Source organism: Biomphalaria glabrata, chromosome 2, assembly GCF_947242115.1.
Source record: "Biomphalaria glabrata chromosome 2, xgBioGlab47.1, whole genome shotgun sequence".
NCBI lineage: Eukaryota > Metazoa > Mollusca > Gastropoda > Planorbidae > Biomphalaria > Biomphalaria glabrata.
In genome coordinates, this window is record NC_074712.1 from 23,520,273 (window position 1) to 23,534,138 (window position 13,866).

Below are 13,866 nucleotides of genomic sequence, written 5' to 3' on the forward strand. Positions count from 1 at the left end.
ATCCTAACTTAATTTTGCTATTACATAAATTACATAACATCGAACCGAGCCGAACCCGAACTTTAGACCTAATCGAACCGAACCATACTCGTCACCGAACCGAACTCGAACTTAAATCTGACCGAACCGAACCTTAAAAGTTTGGTTCGATTCCCATCTCTAGTAGAAACCTGGATTTTAAAAAAAAAAAAAAATTAAATCTCTTATATTTCAAGTTTTAGTTTGGAAATACATTCTTTTTATTATTCTTACAAACACTGGTGATATAATAAACATCTTTTTTTTATCATTGCATTAATATACACTACATTCTTAGTATTATCTGAAATGAATTAATTTGGATGAATTACAAATGTAGGCCTAATTAAACATTTTTCATCAAGAAAATGTGTAAGAATAAGAATTTTTTCCATATTCTTTGGCTGTCAACTGTTTGACATATCATTAAAATGACATTAAGCATAGCCATTACCACAGTAAGATCTCTAGTTCTCGCAGCCAACTGTTATCCAAACCTTTCACTACTTACCATTAGGAAAAAAATTATATTAAAACATCACATTAGAGTATTTTTGGGGTTAAAAAATCCTTTTTCAAAAACACATTCTCTAATAGTGATAAGTTTATCTGAAGTATCCACATCAGTTATAACAACACTGTCTACAACAGGCTTAAAGTATCCTTTGGGTACCCAATATTTTTTACCAGTTACAATGTTTTTTGGCATATTGTGTGAAAGTGACCCTTTGTTGGAATCACAATCATCAGAAGGAAAATCATAAATGCCATTATCAACTGTCTTTGACCCTACTATAACAGATTTGATTAATGGGATGCTGTCAACTTTAGTATCAGTAGTGGAATCCTTTTTTGATAAATTTTCATTTTCTTTCTCTGAACTTTTTGTGCTAGTTTCATTACTATCACTGATTGTATTTGTGTGTTCAGTTGATCTATTGGTTTGAGAAACTGCACTGCTGGAGGATTTAACCTTGACTGCAGTTTTTTTGGGACCAGGTTTTCTTCCAAGTTTTGGTTTACTGGATTCAAACTTGATTTTTTTACAAGTAGGGATGTAACTTGGATGACTAGGATTTTTTGGTGGACGACCAGGGCCTCTTTTTACAGGAACACTATTCTGTGTATCTGATTTAGAACTACCAGCGGGTGTAACTTTCTCTTTCATTTTATCTTGGTCTTTTTCACAACGTGCTGGGCTGATAGAACGATGAGAGTCCTTTTTAGGTTTAGATGCTTCAACACTAGATTCACTAGATTCATCATCCGTACTGCTGCTTGCTTCTGCATCATCATCATTTTCATCATCATCATCATCATCGTCTCCATCTGTAGTATTCAGAGTGTTTTCTGCAAGTTCCTGAAAGATATAAAATAAGAATCAATTTATTAAAAAAAGGGAATAAACAACATAGTTGCAATGTGAATATAATACAACCTTTACAGAATGTTGAAAAGACATCTAAAGCCTAATGCTGCAACTAAGTTATCAGATGCATATCAAAAGCAGCAGCACTAATATCTAATCAACTATCCAAGAAATAAGAAAGTGTGGGAAGGAAGGAGGCATTAGGAGGCATTATGTTGAGACAAGTTCTAAACTTTTCAACAAAACCACAAGGTTTTTTACCGTTATGAATTGTTAGAGAGCTATATAATGCTTTTTGCATTACTCAAATAACAATTGTATGTAAATACAGTATTATTAACGTTTATTAATTTACTAGCTATTATTTATGTTAAAAGAAAAAGTGGCATATTTTCTATGAGAATTAAAAAAAGTGTAAATTTCAAATTACTTTGTTTCATCTATTAACAAATGTTTTATGGAGTTTAGAATTTCTTTAAAAATTAAGGAAACCTCATTAACAAATTTATTTTTGCAGAAATTAAAGTTTTTAACATTTACATAAATGCAAAGAATAAAAAGGGAGCCTTACACTAAGACAATACAAAAATGTATTGAACCAACCTGAAATTTCTTTTTGAACCTCTGTCCTTTTTTGCCACCACCAGAGCTTTCTCTTCTGTCAAAATTAAAATTTTCAAATTTACAAAGCATGCAGTTTATTAAATTAACATAACTGGCATAGGGTTAATAATAATAATAATAATCTTTATTGTCTGTATGGAAATTTGTCTTACAATTTGTGTATTACACCAAACAAAAAACATTATGACTATAAGAAACAAAGTGTACATTCACACCAGACTCATTCATAGTTTACATGTGACAGAGTTTATATCAGATTGTTCCTATTTAATGATTTGATTGCCAGGGGAACAAAAGAGTGTTTGTGTCTGTTTGTCTTTGCTCTCGGTGTCTTGTATCTCTTTTGTGATGGTAAAATCACAAAATCCTGACACAAAGGGTGATTCTTTATTTCGAGGATCTTGTTAGCTTTTTTATAGATGTTTGTCTCAAACAACTGCTCAAATGGGGTTTGTTTTTTTGCCAATGATTTTACCAGCAGCATTTAGGATTCTATAAAGTTTATTTTTATATTTAATGCTCAGATTGCCATACCAGGCAGTGATATTGAAACTTAAAATATTGCAGATGTGAGCGTGATAAAACATAGCCAAGGCCTTTTTGCTAACATTAAAAAAGGACAGTTTTCTTAGTAATCGTAATCTTTGCTGCCCTTTTTTGCTGATATAATCAGTATTTGCAGTAAAATTTAGTTTATTGTCTAGGATAGTACCAAGGTATTTAAAGGTTTGCATTTTTTTAAAATGGCAATGTCCTCCTTTTTGAGGTGGTGTCCTCCGACCAGCAGAGACTAAAATATCTAGCTGTTTCTATGTTGTTTACAGCAATGATATATATAGTCCATTAATCAAATTGTATCTGGTTAAACATCCAAGCTCACTTAAAAATTATGCATTTGCAGGTAACCTAAGCCTAACTTCTAAAGGGATAGAGAAGTGATGTTCAAGCTTATTCGGATTGCAGGCCATTTTAAATCCCAACACTTGTGGGTTTCATCAACAAAAAAGTTTGTTTACACAAATAAGCGCTTGTAAAACATTGTTATGATCTTTAACTTTTGTTTCCCGAGATCCAGAAGAGCTTCTGTAGGCAAGATGCATCATTCTTTCTTTTGGGAAACAGATATTTAGCTGCTGAAAATTTTATGGAGCAGTACAAGGTGCACACTTTTGATCAAAATGAAAAATCAACATCTTTCCATTGGCATTTGGTGATGAGTTCATTCATAAATGAATGATGTTGCATAAAATCTTTAAATCAGACAACCATGAAAGGTAATTCAGTTGAGGACAAGCTCTGTCATAAAATTTCAATGTCAAGTCTCAAATAAAAAAAAACATTTTAGTACCTTTCCATTTCACTGTGAAAGAGATCAACTTTGTATTTGAACCCTTTTTCTGACAGAAAATATTTGAAAGTTTTGTGGTCCAATGTCTGAGATTTGATGAAATTTACAGTGGTGAATCAACATATGGTTCAGATTCAACACCTTGCCACAGATATTTTGTTGGAGAATAATGCAACAAATTCCTAATAGGCCTGGTCTCATTTAGGGTGACAACTTTTCTAAATAGTCTTGCTGCCAGTATGCTGTGACATTCAACCATATTTCTGGTGCCATCAGTAGTCACTCTCATTTATTTTTCCCATAGAAGCAAAAAATCTTAAGATAGTTGAAACTTTCTTGGACAGGTGTACCTAGTGGTGCTTTCATGCATTATCCTCAAAAGCTGCTAACTCTTCAATGATTTCAAAATTGCTGTCTGTACTAAAAATAATTACCAAGACAGTTGAGTGGCATCAGATATATGTTATTTGACTCATCAGCGGCAATAGAAAACATTTCAAAATGTGCTACTTTGTTTCTTAGTATGCAATTTTTACCATTATCTTCTACTTGCATTTGTAATTGTCATGCAAGAAATGCTAGCGTTGGCTAAATATCATGTAAAAGTAATCATCTGTCCATCTGTCACACAAATGGTATGGTACCACTCACTTTTTGATACCAAATGAGCAGGACCCAAAATGCAGTAATGATGCAGTTTTACATACACATGATAAAACAATGACAATGACAGCTCAAGACAACAGAGGAAAGTTGGAATCTTCAGTCCTGTCACAGCCAGATTCTGCTTTCTAGATTTATCTATCTTGATAATATTAATTCAAGGGGAGTAGCTCCAAAATATATAACCAAGGGGAGATAATATTGGGGAAAAAATGGGGGAATGGGTAACTAGGAATTCTTTTTCTTCTTCCCAGCTTTTTGCTGCTGAGCTGTTAGCTCTTCTGCAGAGCTAGGAATAGAAAATTAAGTCAAGCCTCTTGAAAAAGGAGGTGAGGAGGAATAGAAAGAAATGTACCCACTTAACTAAAAGCCTCAGTTGCAATTTAAAATACATAAGCAGTGTTGGTACATGCCTAGTGAAGTGCAGCCTACACATCAAAGTGAAAAAGAGATTAACATTATTGTATTTAATGTCTTTAACAATTGGGCTCAGCAGCAGGCAGTAGAATACAAGATGTTTTTTGCAGAACTTTTCTTTTAAATTATTGATTTCATGCCTTTTTTTTTCTATATATTTTTGTTTGTTCAATAGCATACTACTTTTTAATATGCTAGATTTGGAAAAAGGGGGGGTGGGGTCAAATTCCATGAATTTTCCAATAACTTTCCATAAAGCTTCCAGGAAAATACATTTGTTTTCAAATGCTGTACTCACTTGAATTGCTCGATCAAACGTTGATCTAAAATGTTTTCCTCAGGCTCCCATGTGTTATACCTACAAAAAAAAATAATAATAAATATTAAAAATATTAATAAAATAAATATTATGGCATAGTGCAAACTTAAAAGAAAAATTCGGTGTGAAAAAAATGGAGCAATAGAAGTGGGTTATTCAAAATTTGGCAAAAAGAAAAAAAAATTGTGTTTGTTTTTGCCAAGGTGTCATATTCAAATGCCTTTGATATTGCTAGAGATCTTTCACACAACCAAAGAATGATTTCAACCGGCAGGACCTGAGGTCAATGACAGTAAAACCAAGTATTTTATCACAATGACAATCAGACAAAGGAACAGTTTATTAAAATTACTGACCACACATTTGAAAATGTTTAACCTTTCAAATAAATAAGAAGTACAATAAATTTAAAAAATGACCTACTGATAGACAAATGAATAGCAGGAGGCAAAAAATCATTCTATAGTACCCACCCAAAAAAAAAAAATATCAAGGAAAACAAAGAAAATGATATACAAAACCATAATAAGACCAGTAGCCATACATGCAAGTGACACCATGAATACAATGGATTGATGATGAAGAGGCAGATCTACACAACTTGGATTTTGGGAATGGAAATAAAAAGCTGCAACATCACAACCTGTGAGGAGTTTAGACCAATAGCTCATTGCCACGTCATACAGACCTTAGATATGTTATAATGTACTTAACCACTAGCAGTAGCCCTAGATACCTGAACCAGAATCGGTCCATGGCCTTTAAAACAATAACCTGATGACCAGTTGATGATGTGAAATACATAGGCATATATACCTACTATACAACCCAGATTCCACTTAACCTTAGAGAGCTTCAAATTAGTTAAACATCGACCAGCCCAAACAAGTCCTTTATAATAGAGGGCGTCATACACACACACACACCATCATATGTTACACAGGTTATTATGTGATATTTGCTAATAAATGCTGATCAACTTTAATTTATCAGTGATACATGTCAAACAATAAGGTGAACAAAATTTACATATATATATATGTATCTTATATAAAAGTTTTGTAAAAAGTTCAGTAGTGCGACCTACTTGCTAAATACACAAGGACGGTATCAGGCTCTGATAGGCTATCAAAGAACTATCCTGTGCACCCCTAGTAAAAAATAGCATTCTAGAGAACTATTCATTCAGGAGATATCTGGAAACATGAGATTGCTAGGAATATTTAGTATAGATGTGGAGGAAGTTAAAAAGAGAGGTTCTATTTGTGGTTTTAATGTAAATCCAACAAGTTTTTCAATACATATATTCCTTATTACATTGAAATATTGTGTTTGAAGAAACTTTTCTTTTGGAATGGGGCAATGTGTTTAAACTAACTCAAGTTCTAGTTCAACAGCCCTAGTTTCAATGTCTGTATACTTACATTTGGCTACCAGTGACTTAAAAAAATAAATGTTGGCAGATCTATCATCAAAAAACTCTATAAAATAATAGTATAATTGGCACTAGTTTATAAATGGCGTTGGCCCTCTATAACCAAAAGATGTTCTGGTGACGCCATTTTGAAGAAGAACGCTTTGGCACTTAATATTACAGACATAAAAACATACAAGTCGTCTTTCTTACCTGTTAATAAAAAAGATGAAGGGGGCGGGGGGTGTAGCTCAGGTCAGATTGGGGACCTTACCTAAGTTGTAATCTGATGCTGGCATGGAAGTGCAGGTAGGAGTACTATTGTTCTCTACCTGAAAATGCCCACATCATCTGAAATTTATGGCTTTGGGAGAACCTTCATTCACTGTTCATTCATCATAATCTTTGGTAGAAATTAAACTTGTTACAGTTATCTCTATTAATTCCTTAAATATTTGAAGCTATGTCTTTTTTTTATAAAGTGAAATTTTAAAAAAATCATATTCAGGTCTTTTTTTTTCATGTTTATAAAAATGTTTATTACCAAACTGTGTGTCTTTTTCTAAAACATCAACAGAACTCCTGCGCCAAAATAGCATGCATCGCTCTATACCTGTTTCATGAACAACATAGATTGGTGATGAAAAGACCACTACTATGTCTCATACAAGCAATCAATATAAAGATACAAATTTACAAAATTTTCATGAGTCGTATCAGTTTTCCCATACACGAAGGAAAAAAACTTGGTATTATTCATTATATAGCTCTTACAAAAGACTGCTGAGAACTTGAGAAAACTCATTAAGTTGACACTACCTTTCTTTAAACCATATGTGACTTCAAAATATCCCAGTGATTATCAAGGTTACAGTATATATGTGTACAATAATAAAGGCCAATTTTATCTTTTAAGTAGTCACTACAAAAACACAAATCAATGACTTCATAAACATCATTATAACTTTTTTTTTAATTCCTCAATATACTTACAAATCAAATATGACATAAAACTATATTCATTAACTAACAAGTAAAACCCTGCTACTCTTGAAAGCTTTTAAACTTACTTAATAGACCAGCCTTTCCACTTAACAAAATATTCCACTTTGCCCTGTAAAATAAAGAAAGAAATTATTAAAAATTTTAAGTTATTCTTGCATGAATATAAAATATTTTTAAATATATAATAATTGCGTGAAAACATTCATATAAATGTATATATATTTAAAATGTCGATTTCATACAATGGAAAATATTTAATTCAATGGTCTCATTTCTGTTTTGAAAAATAGAATTTGCCTATCAAAATGGACGTAAGTCTTAAGCTTTTAAATTTAAAAAAACAAACAAAATTGTTATAAATTAGTCCCTCTTCTGTACTTATTCAAGTATCTCTTATGGTTCAAAAGTTACAGTACCGTATTTCAAAAGAGAAAAAGTACTTCTATGTCGATCGTTTCTAAATGTAACCCAGGGGTGCCACCCATGAGACCAAGTAAACCCTGAAACCCAAATTTCCAAATTTTACAAACCCTGAAATCATAAACCCTAAACTTTACCAACCCTGAAACGTACCGCATATACAATTTAAGCACCAAAATTTTACGAAAGAAGAACAGTAGTATACTACTACCTAGATCTATATTATAATATGCCCCCCATGTTTTAAATATTTAATTAGTAAGCCAATCATTATAATAAATAGAGTTTGTGTGTATTTATTGATAAAACTTGTAATACAAGTTAAGAGGATTTAGTACAATTTTATATTAACAATGTTTGTACACCCCCCCCCCCCCAAAACTCACAGTTATTTTAAATGATGTTTCACTCAACATTTTTTCCCTCAAAGGAAGCCTACTTTAATCAACATTGATAAAACTGATTCCATCAATGTACATGCATGGACCTGTAAATCTATTGCAACAAGATATAATTGATTAGAGATTTAGTCCTGATCTACTCCAAAATGAACATTTAGATTTAGTTTCTAATATTTAAATGTAGGACCTAGATGGCTAGAAATAATACTAGAATGTGCTGAACTGCTTGTTGGTTGTACATAATGTCATAATTATAATTTGTATAGATCTATTGACCAAACGATCTATTTTTTCTAGACTCTATAGGTTTTCAGGCGAACGCAAGCTTATTAATTTAATTCTTCAATCATTGGTTCTAGTTCTGATCTAAAAACGATGTAAATATGGTTATCTAGTTCATCCTAAATCTAGATCCTACCTCTATAATACTCTAGACCAATATACTCATAGCTCTAGACATAGGCTAAGGCTACTCTATGTCTATATGGAACCTATACAAATATTAAAATATAAAACACGGAAAGAAAAAACAAATCTAATTTCGCACTCGTGAATTTTTTCTTTCTATTTCTAGACTAGATCTAGGACTAGATACGCGAGAAGATCTAGACTAGACCTCGCCTTAATCTAGACTATATCTTTACTAAATACAAGACTTTACAGTCTAGATCAGATCTAGATTGATCATAGAAATAGATCTAGACTCTAAATCGAGCCGATTCGCGGTGCATTCCGAATGTTTACACTTCAAAAAAAAAATAAAAAAATACTGTACCGGTAAATAAAGCTTAGTGTACATGCAAAGCGAAAGTCTCGCAAATTGCGAGATATGAGACTGGTCGATTTTATTTATTAATTGGCGGCTCGCGCGATCGGAACTAGATCTAGCAAACTAAAATTAACGGGGAAAATGATAAATTTCGAAAAAAATCTAAATCAACTAAAATCCCGGATTTTAACAAAATTGTAAAAGGCAAACCCGGAGGGGGAAAAATCTGACCCCTCAAAACCCTGATTTCCTGGTTATTCCGGAAAAGTGGCACCCCTGATGTAACCCCAATTTAAATTTTAAATATATCAATTTCTGTTTTTACTCAAGTTACTGTCTATCACATGTTTGAGATTAAGAATAAATATCAGGATGTAATATTCATGCATTGCTGATGAAAATTTCATGAACACTTATCTCTAGTCAAGTCTAATGGTTAAAAACTTATGGCATTTTCATTGTTAAATTTCCATCACAAATTTTTTAAAAATAAAAGCAAAATTTTAGACACTAAAAATAAAATAAAAATTGTCATAACTTCTGTTCTAATTTACTTAGAAACATAAATGAGGTATCAATAAACTTGGTTCAAAAAGCTCTAGCTAACTAGATATCTAGATCATAGATCTATTCTATATTAGTTCTATTACAATATCTAGCTAGGCGAAAAAAAAACCTGAAGTGCGGAAGTAAAAAAGTACAGATAAATGTGAGATTGCATTTTTGACTTTTTTTTTTACATAGGCCGAACTTGGAAATTTATTACACTTTAGAATGAAATGCGAGAAGTTTTAAAATTGTGTTATTGATTACTTTAGACAATGGCCTAATTAATGCTTAATTTAGATTTTTTTTTTAAAGTTATTTATCATTTTAAAATTTATTATCAAAAATACCCTTTTTTTTATTTTTAGCAATACAGGGTCCAGGAAAATGCCCCATGATTCATATTCTTTTTTGGTGCTAGATATCATGCCTGGCTATAATTCTACCAAGTTTTATCGCGATATATCGAGCGCATCACTCAAAAACTTGAAAATACGGTTAGCACTGTGGGCTATGGGATTGACAGTTTTTTATTAGGAAATTTTGTTCTCGGTGTAAAACCACATTTGTCCACACCCCTCTGACATTTCTTGTAGCTCTAGACCCAATAATTTTTTTATTTCATCAATATTTACATTCTAAACAAGTGAAGTTCATAAATATAAATGAAATCAGATTTGTGAGAGCTAGAAATTTACTACTAATACTAGATCTAGATCTACAATTAATTTTCATTTTTTATAAGTAGATCTTTCGTCTAGGAAACTCAATTCCAACTTTTTGAGCGAGGGGTGTGTCTCACCGGCTTAGCCAGCGAGACGCTCTCATCTCACTTGCTCCATGTCAACAATGTTGGGTCAAAAGGACACAAAAAAAAAACATAACTTTCTAACTGTTAAACATAGTCATACACCATTGAAAAAATCTTTTTAAGTATTTTAATGAGGTACTAACGAAAAATTGTTTTTTCAAAGATAAATTTTTTATTTCACCTCACTACAATTATCACTTGAATATAATATCAATTTTTCAAAGTACCTAAAAACTAGTCTAGCTTAACTCTACCTCAACACTGTGCTGCTTCTTCTAGGACTATACTCCCCTATAGATCTCAGATAGACTCTACAGTCTTAATTTAGAGTACTTAGTCTTAGACTTGGGATAGTTACTTATTTATTTATTTTAAGAGTAAGAGTCAACACACTAACAGTAACACATTGACAGTACTAGATCTAGACTTAAATTAAAAACTAGATCTAGAATTCTAGAATAATCTAGATTCTAGAGTAACTTACATCTATCGAACACCTTCGTTTTAAGGTACTTATCGAACACCCCATTGTATTTTTTAAAATTCTCCTTTATTTCGATGATTATGACGAAACTAGTCCATTCCTATTGTGCATCGTCCATTTCTTTATAGTTAAGTTATATTTAGTTTCATTTTCACCTGAGGATCATTTTTATACTTATATTCAAAGTGCATTGGTAATATTGGTATAAAAATTTCACTTTTTTTGACCTCTTGGGAAGAGTGAAGTGAGTCTCGGGTTAAGGGTATTTTTTAATGCCAATGATGCTTCAGCTCAACAAAACCTATATAATACGCTTCTAATTAGGCTGAGAAATATTTGCAACTATTTTCTTAAAAGTGTCCTTTGCTACCTAAACATGAAAATTGAGGTTTAAAAAGGGGGTGTTCGATAATAGCAGTTATAATATAAGCAATCTCAGCTTCGTAAGATCTCTATATCGAACGCCATTTTAATGTTAAAAATAAACATCAAAGGGATATAACCCAAAGAAGACAAAATATTTAAATTATATATTTTTAAATTGTTATTTTTTATAATAATATAATGCAAAGTACATATATAAATTACCCATGTGTTACAATTTGTATCAGCTATTTGTGGTTTACCGTAAATGTGCTATATTTTTCTAAGTAAATATATTTACATCGATATGCACTAATTGTACCCATTTTAAAAGCTTGATTTTATGACACATATAGTTTGATGCTATTATCATCGTTGTGAATTCACTTAAACAATCAATATAAAATACAAACACAGGAACAATGAATTTAGAATATATCCAGTTGTGTTTTTTTTTCAGATGCCCCATTCTATTAACTTCTGAATTATGTGTTATAAACAAATACCTAGTGCATGTGCTTGATGTGAAGAGAAATTAATAAAACGAAAGGGCTAAGGGGGAGGTATAGAATATAGATATGGTATTTTGAAATAAAAATGTCTTTGGTAGGTAAAAAAAAAAGGGGGGGGGGGGAGAGAAACAGTCAAAACACTGTATCAAGAGATCATCAATAATTGATCGACCATTAAAATGTGACGTCAGCCTCAAATACATAGTCAGTTGTGCTTCTCGATCTAGACATGTGGCGCAGGGTCTATAAAATTATATAGACCTATATATATTACCATAAAGTATGATAAAGCTCATAATGCACTACAAAGACACTCCTTTGAAACATCACAAATACTCAAAATAATAACAATAACACATTTAACCACTCTCTTATTCTGCCTACACCCCCTACCCGCGCTTTCTCCTTAAACAATTCCACTCCAACATTCACACTTTTTCAGTGCAAAGTAACAACGTAAATTTCAAAACTCAATCCAAATGCAGCCACCAGACTAACACACAACAAAAAAAAAATGGTCATTGACAACCCAACACACAGGTGTAAACCAGGCCACCAACACAGCCCCAAAACATTGTTCAAGTTGTAGTAAGAACAATGTTGAGGGGAAAGGGAGAGGAGCCATCATTCGAGTACTTACGAGATCAAGCCGCTAATTAGGTCACAAACACTAGGCGTGATAGATAATTAGATATGTTGTTTGTGTGTGTGTGACAAATACTAAGCGTGCTCTAAAATACGGTTGTTGTTTTTTTTTGTCAACCAGGTGGTTTAGGGAGGGCGGATCTATCTACATCTATAGGTAACACAGCTCGCAAGCTACCATAGCTTTTCAGCACCCCCCACCTTTTCCGCCCAGACCGAAAAATATCTAGCACTGACTTTTGGGCTGTTACATACACTGAGCGTGCTACATCGGCGGCTAGTTACATAGGGCCGCGTACCGTATGTTTTGTTTTTAGGTCAACCAAGTAAACTGTTGTGTCCTGCAATGACTTGGGGAGGGCGGGATTATCTATTGGCTACCAAAGCTTATTAGGCTCTCCCTCAAATAAATAATATCTGGATTTAAATTATTAATGGCCTTATCTTATGTCTCAAAATAGCTTAGACCTAAATAAGTACTACGGTAATGCGTTACTGGGCTTAGCACCATCAGTTTCTAAGCAGAGCTGATCAGTGATAGATTCCTTCGATGTGGACCATGTGAAAATGACTAAAATCTGTCTGTCTTGACATGGCGTAAAAAGAAAATGATATAAATAAAAAAAAATATAGATTATAACACTTATGAAACACCATACTTTTCACAAAATTTTAAGATTATTATAACACTTTTAAAACACCATACTTCTCGTGTGTTCGATAAGTTCTTAATATGTTCTATAAGATAAGATAAAGGTAAAAAAGTGTTCGATAATTTAAGCTTCTGAAATCATCAACCTGACCCACTTTAACATCAAATATAAGTTTAACTATGAGTAGTAATACTAATAGAATAAAACATGTCTACTTTTTAAGAAAAATGGATGAGGAGTTCACAGATACAATCAGTTTTTTTCTAGGCATTCTAGGTCTAATTTTTACGGAGATACACAAATTCAAACATAAAAAATGTCGGCGAATGAGCTTAACTTGTTCGATAAACGTAAGTTACTGTACTTACTTTGAGTTTGAGATTGACTCAAAATACTCAAATTCAAACAAGAAGTTGAAGAACTTCAAGAACATGTTGAACATGTCATGATGGTGAAGTCAAGAACTTTGAAGAAGAGTCGTCAAACTCATCTTTTTTTTTTTTGACATCTTCTTAGTAACATAAACTAGTTTAGTAAATTTAGATATAGTTTAGAAGATGCAATACATTAATGAAGATAGATGTATAGACTCTAAATCTAAGATGTTTACCTTTCGAACGCGACGTTTTTGGATACATTCAGCTGCGAAAACCCTTTCACCCATTTTAGTTAGCTCCATATACATTAATATAAACATACGCCAGATGGAGCCCAAAATGTAAACGAATATTTTAAACTTCTTATCTTTAGAATCTAGATCTAGATATCTCGATCTAGATCTACTCATTTATTTATTTTAAACACATTTTGTCTTGAAAAAATATGATAAAATCTAATTATATTAAAAGTTAATTACATTTAGATGTAGATCTAGACATAATCTAGTTTCTTTGAAACCTAGATTTAGATTCTTTATAGTTTTTTTTTTTTTTAGCTTCGAAGCCAAATTGGCAAAAAAATATTTGGTAAAAAAAAAAAAAGGGGGGGGGGGCGGAAAATCAGAATCAGGTTTATTGATTCTGGGTATTTTTATTAACTGGATATATATAGACTTAGACATCTACAATCTAAGATAACAACGAAGA

General features: G+C 32.1%; 1 protein-coding gene across 1 annotated transcript; it reads right to left on the bottom strand.

Annotated features, from left to right (window-relative positions):
- Nucleotides 1-215: 215 nt before the first annotated feature.
- Nucleotides 216-13,547, bottom strand: LOC106061842 (chromobox protein homolog 8-like). Its single transcript, XM_056019678.1, has 5 exons — nucleotides 13,392-13,547; nucleotides 7,243-7,286; nucleotides 4,738-4,797; nucleotides 1,991-2,045; nucleotides 216-1,378 (listed from the first exon to the last, which is right to left on the bottom strand). The coding sequence occupies exons 1-5, from the start codon at nucleotides 13,476-13,478 to the stop codon at nucleotides 557-559; spliced, it is 1,068 nt and encodes a 355-aa protein (XP_055875653.1). The 5' UTR covers nucleotides 13,479-13,547; the 3' UTR covers nucleotides 216-556.
- Nucleotides 13,548-13,866: the final 319 nt, after the last annotated feature.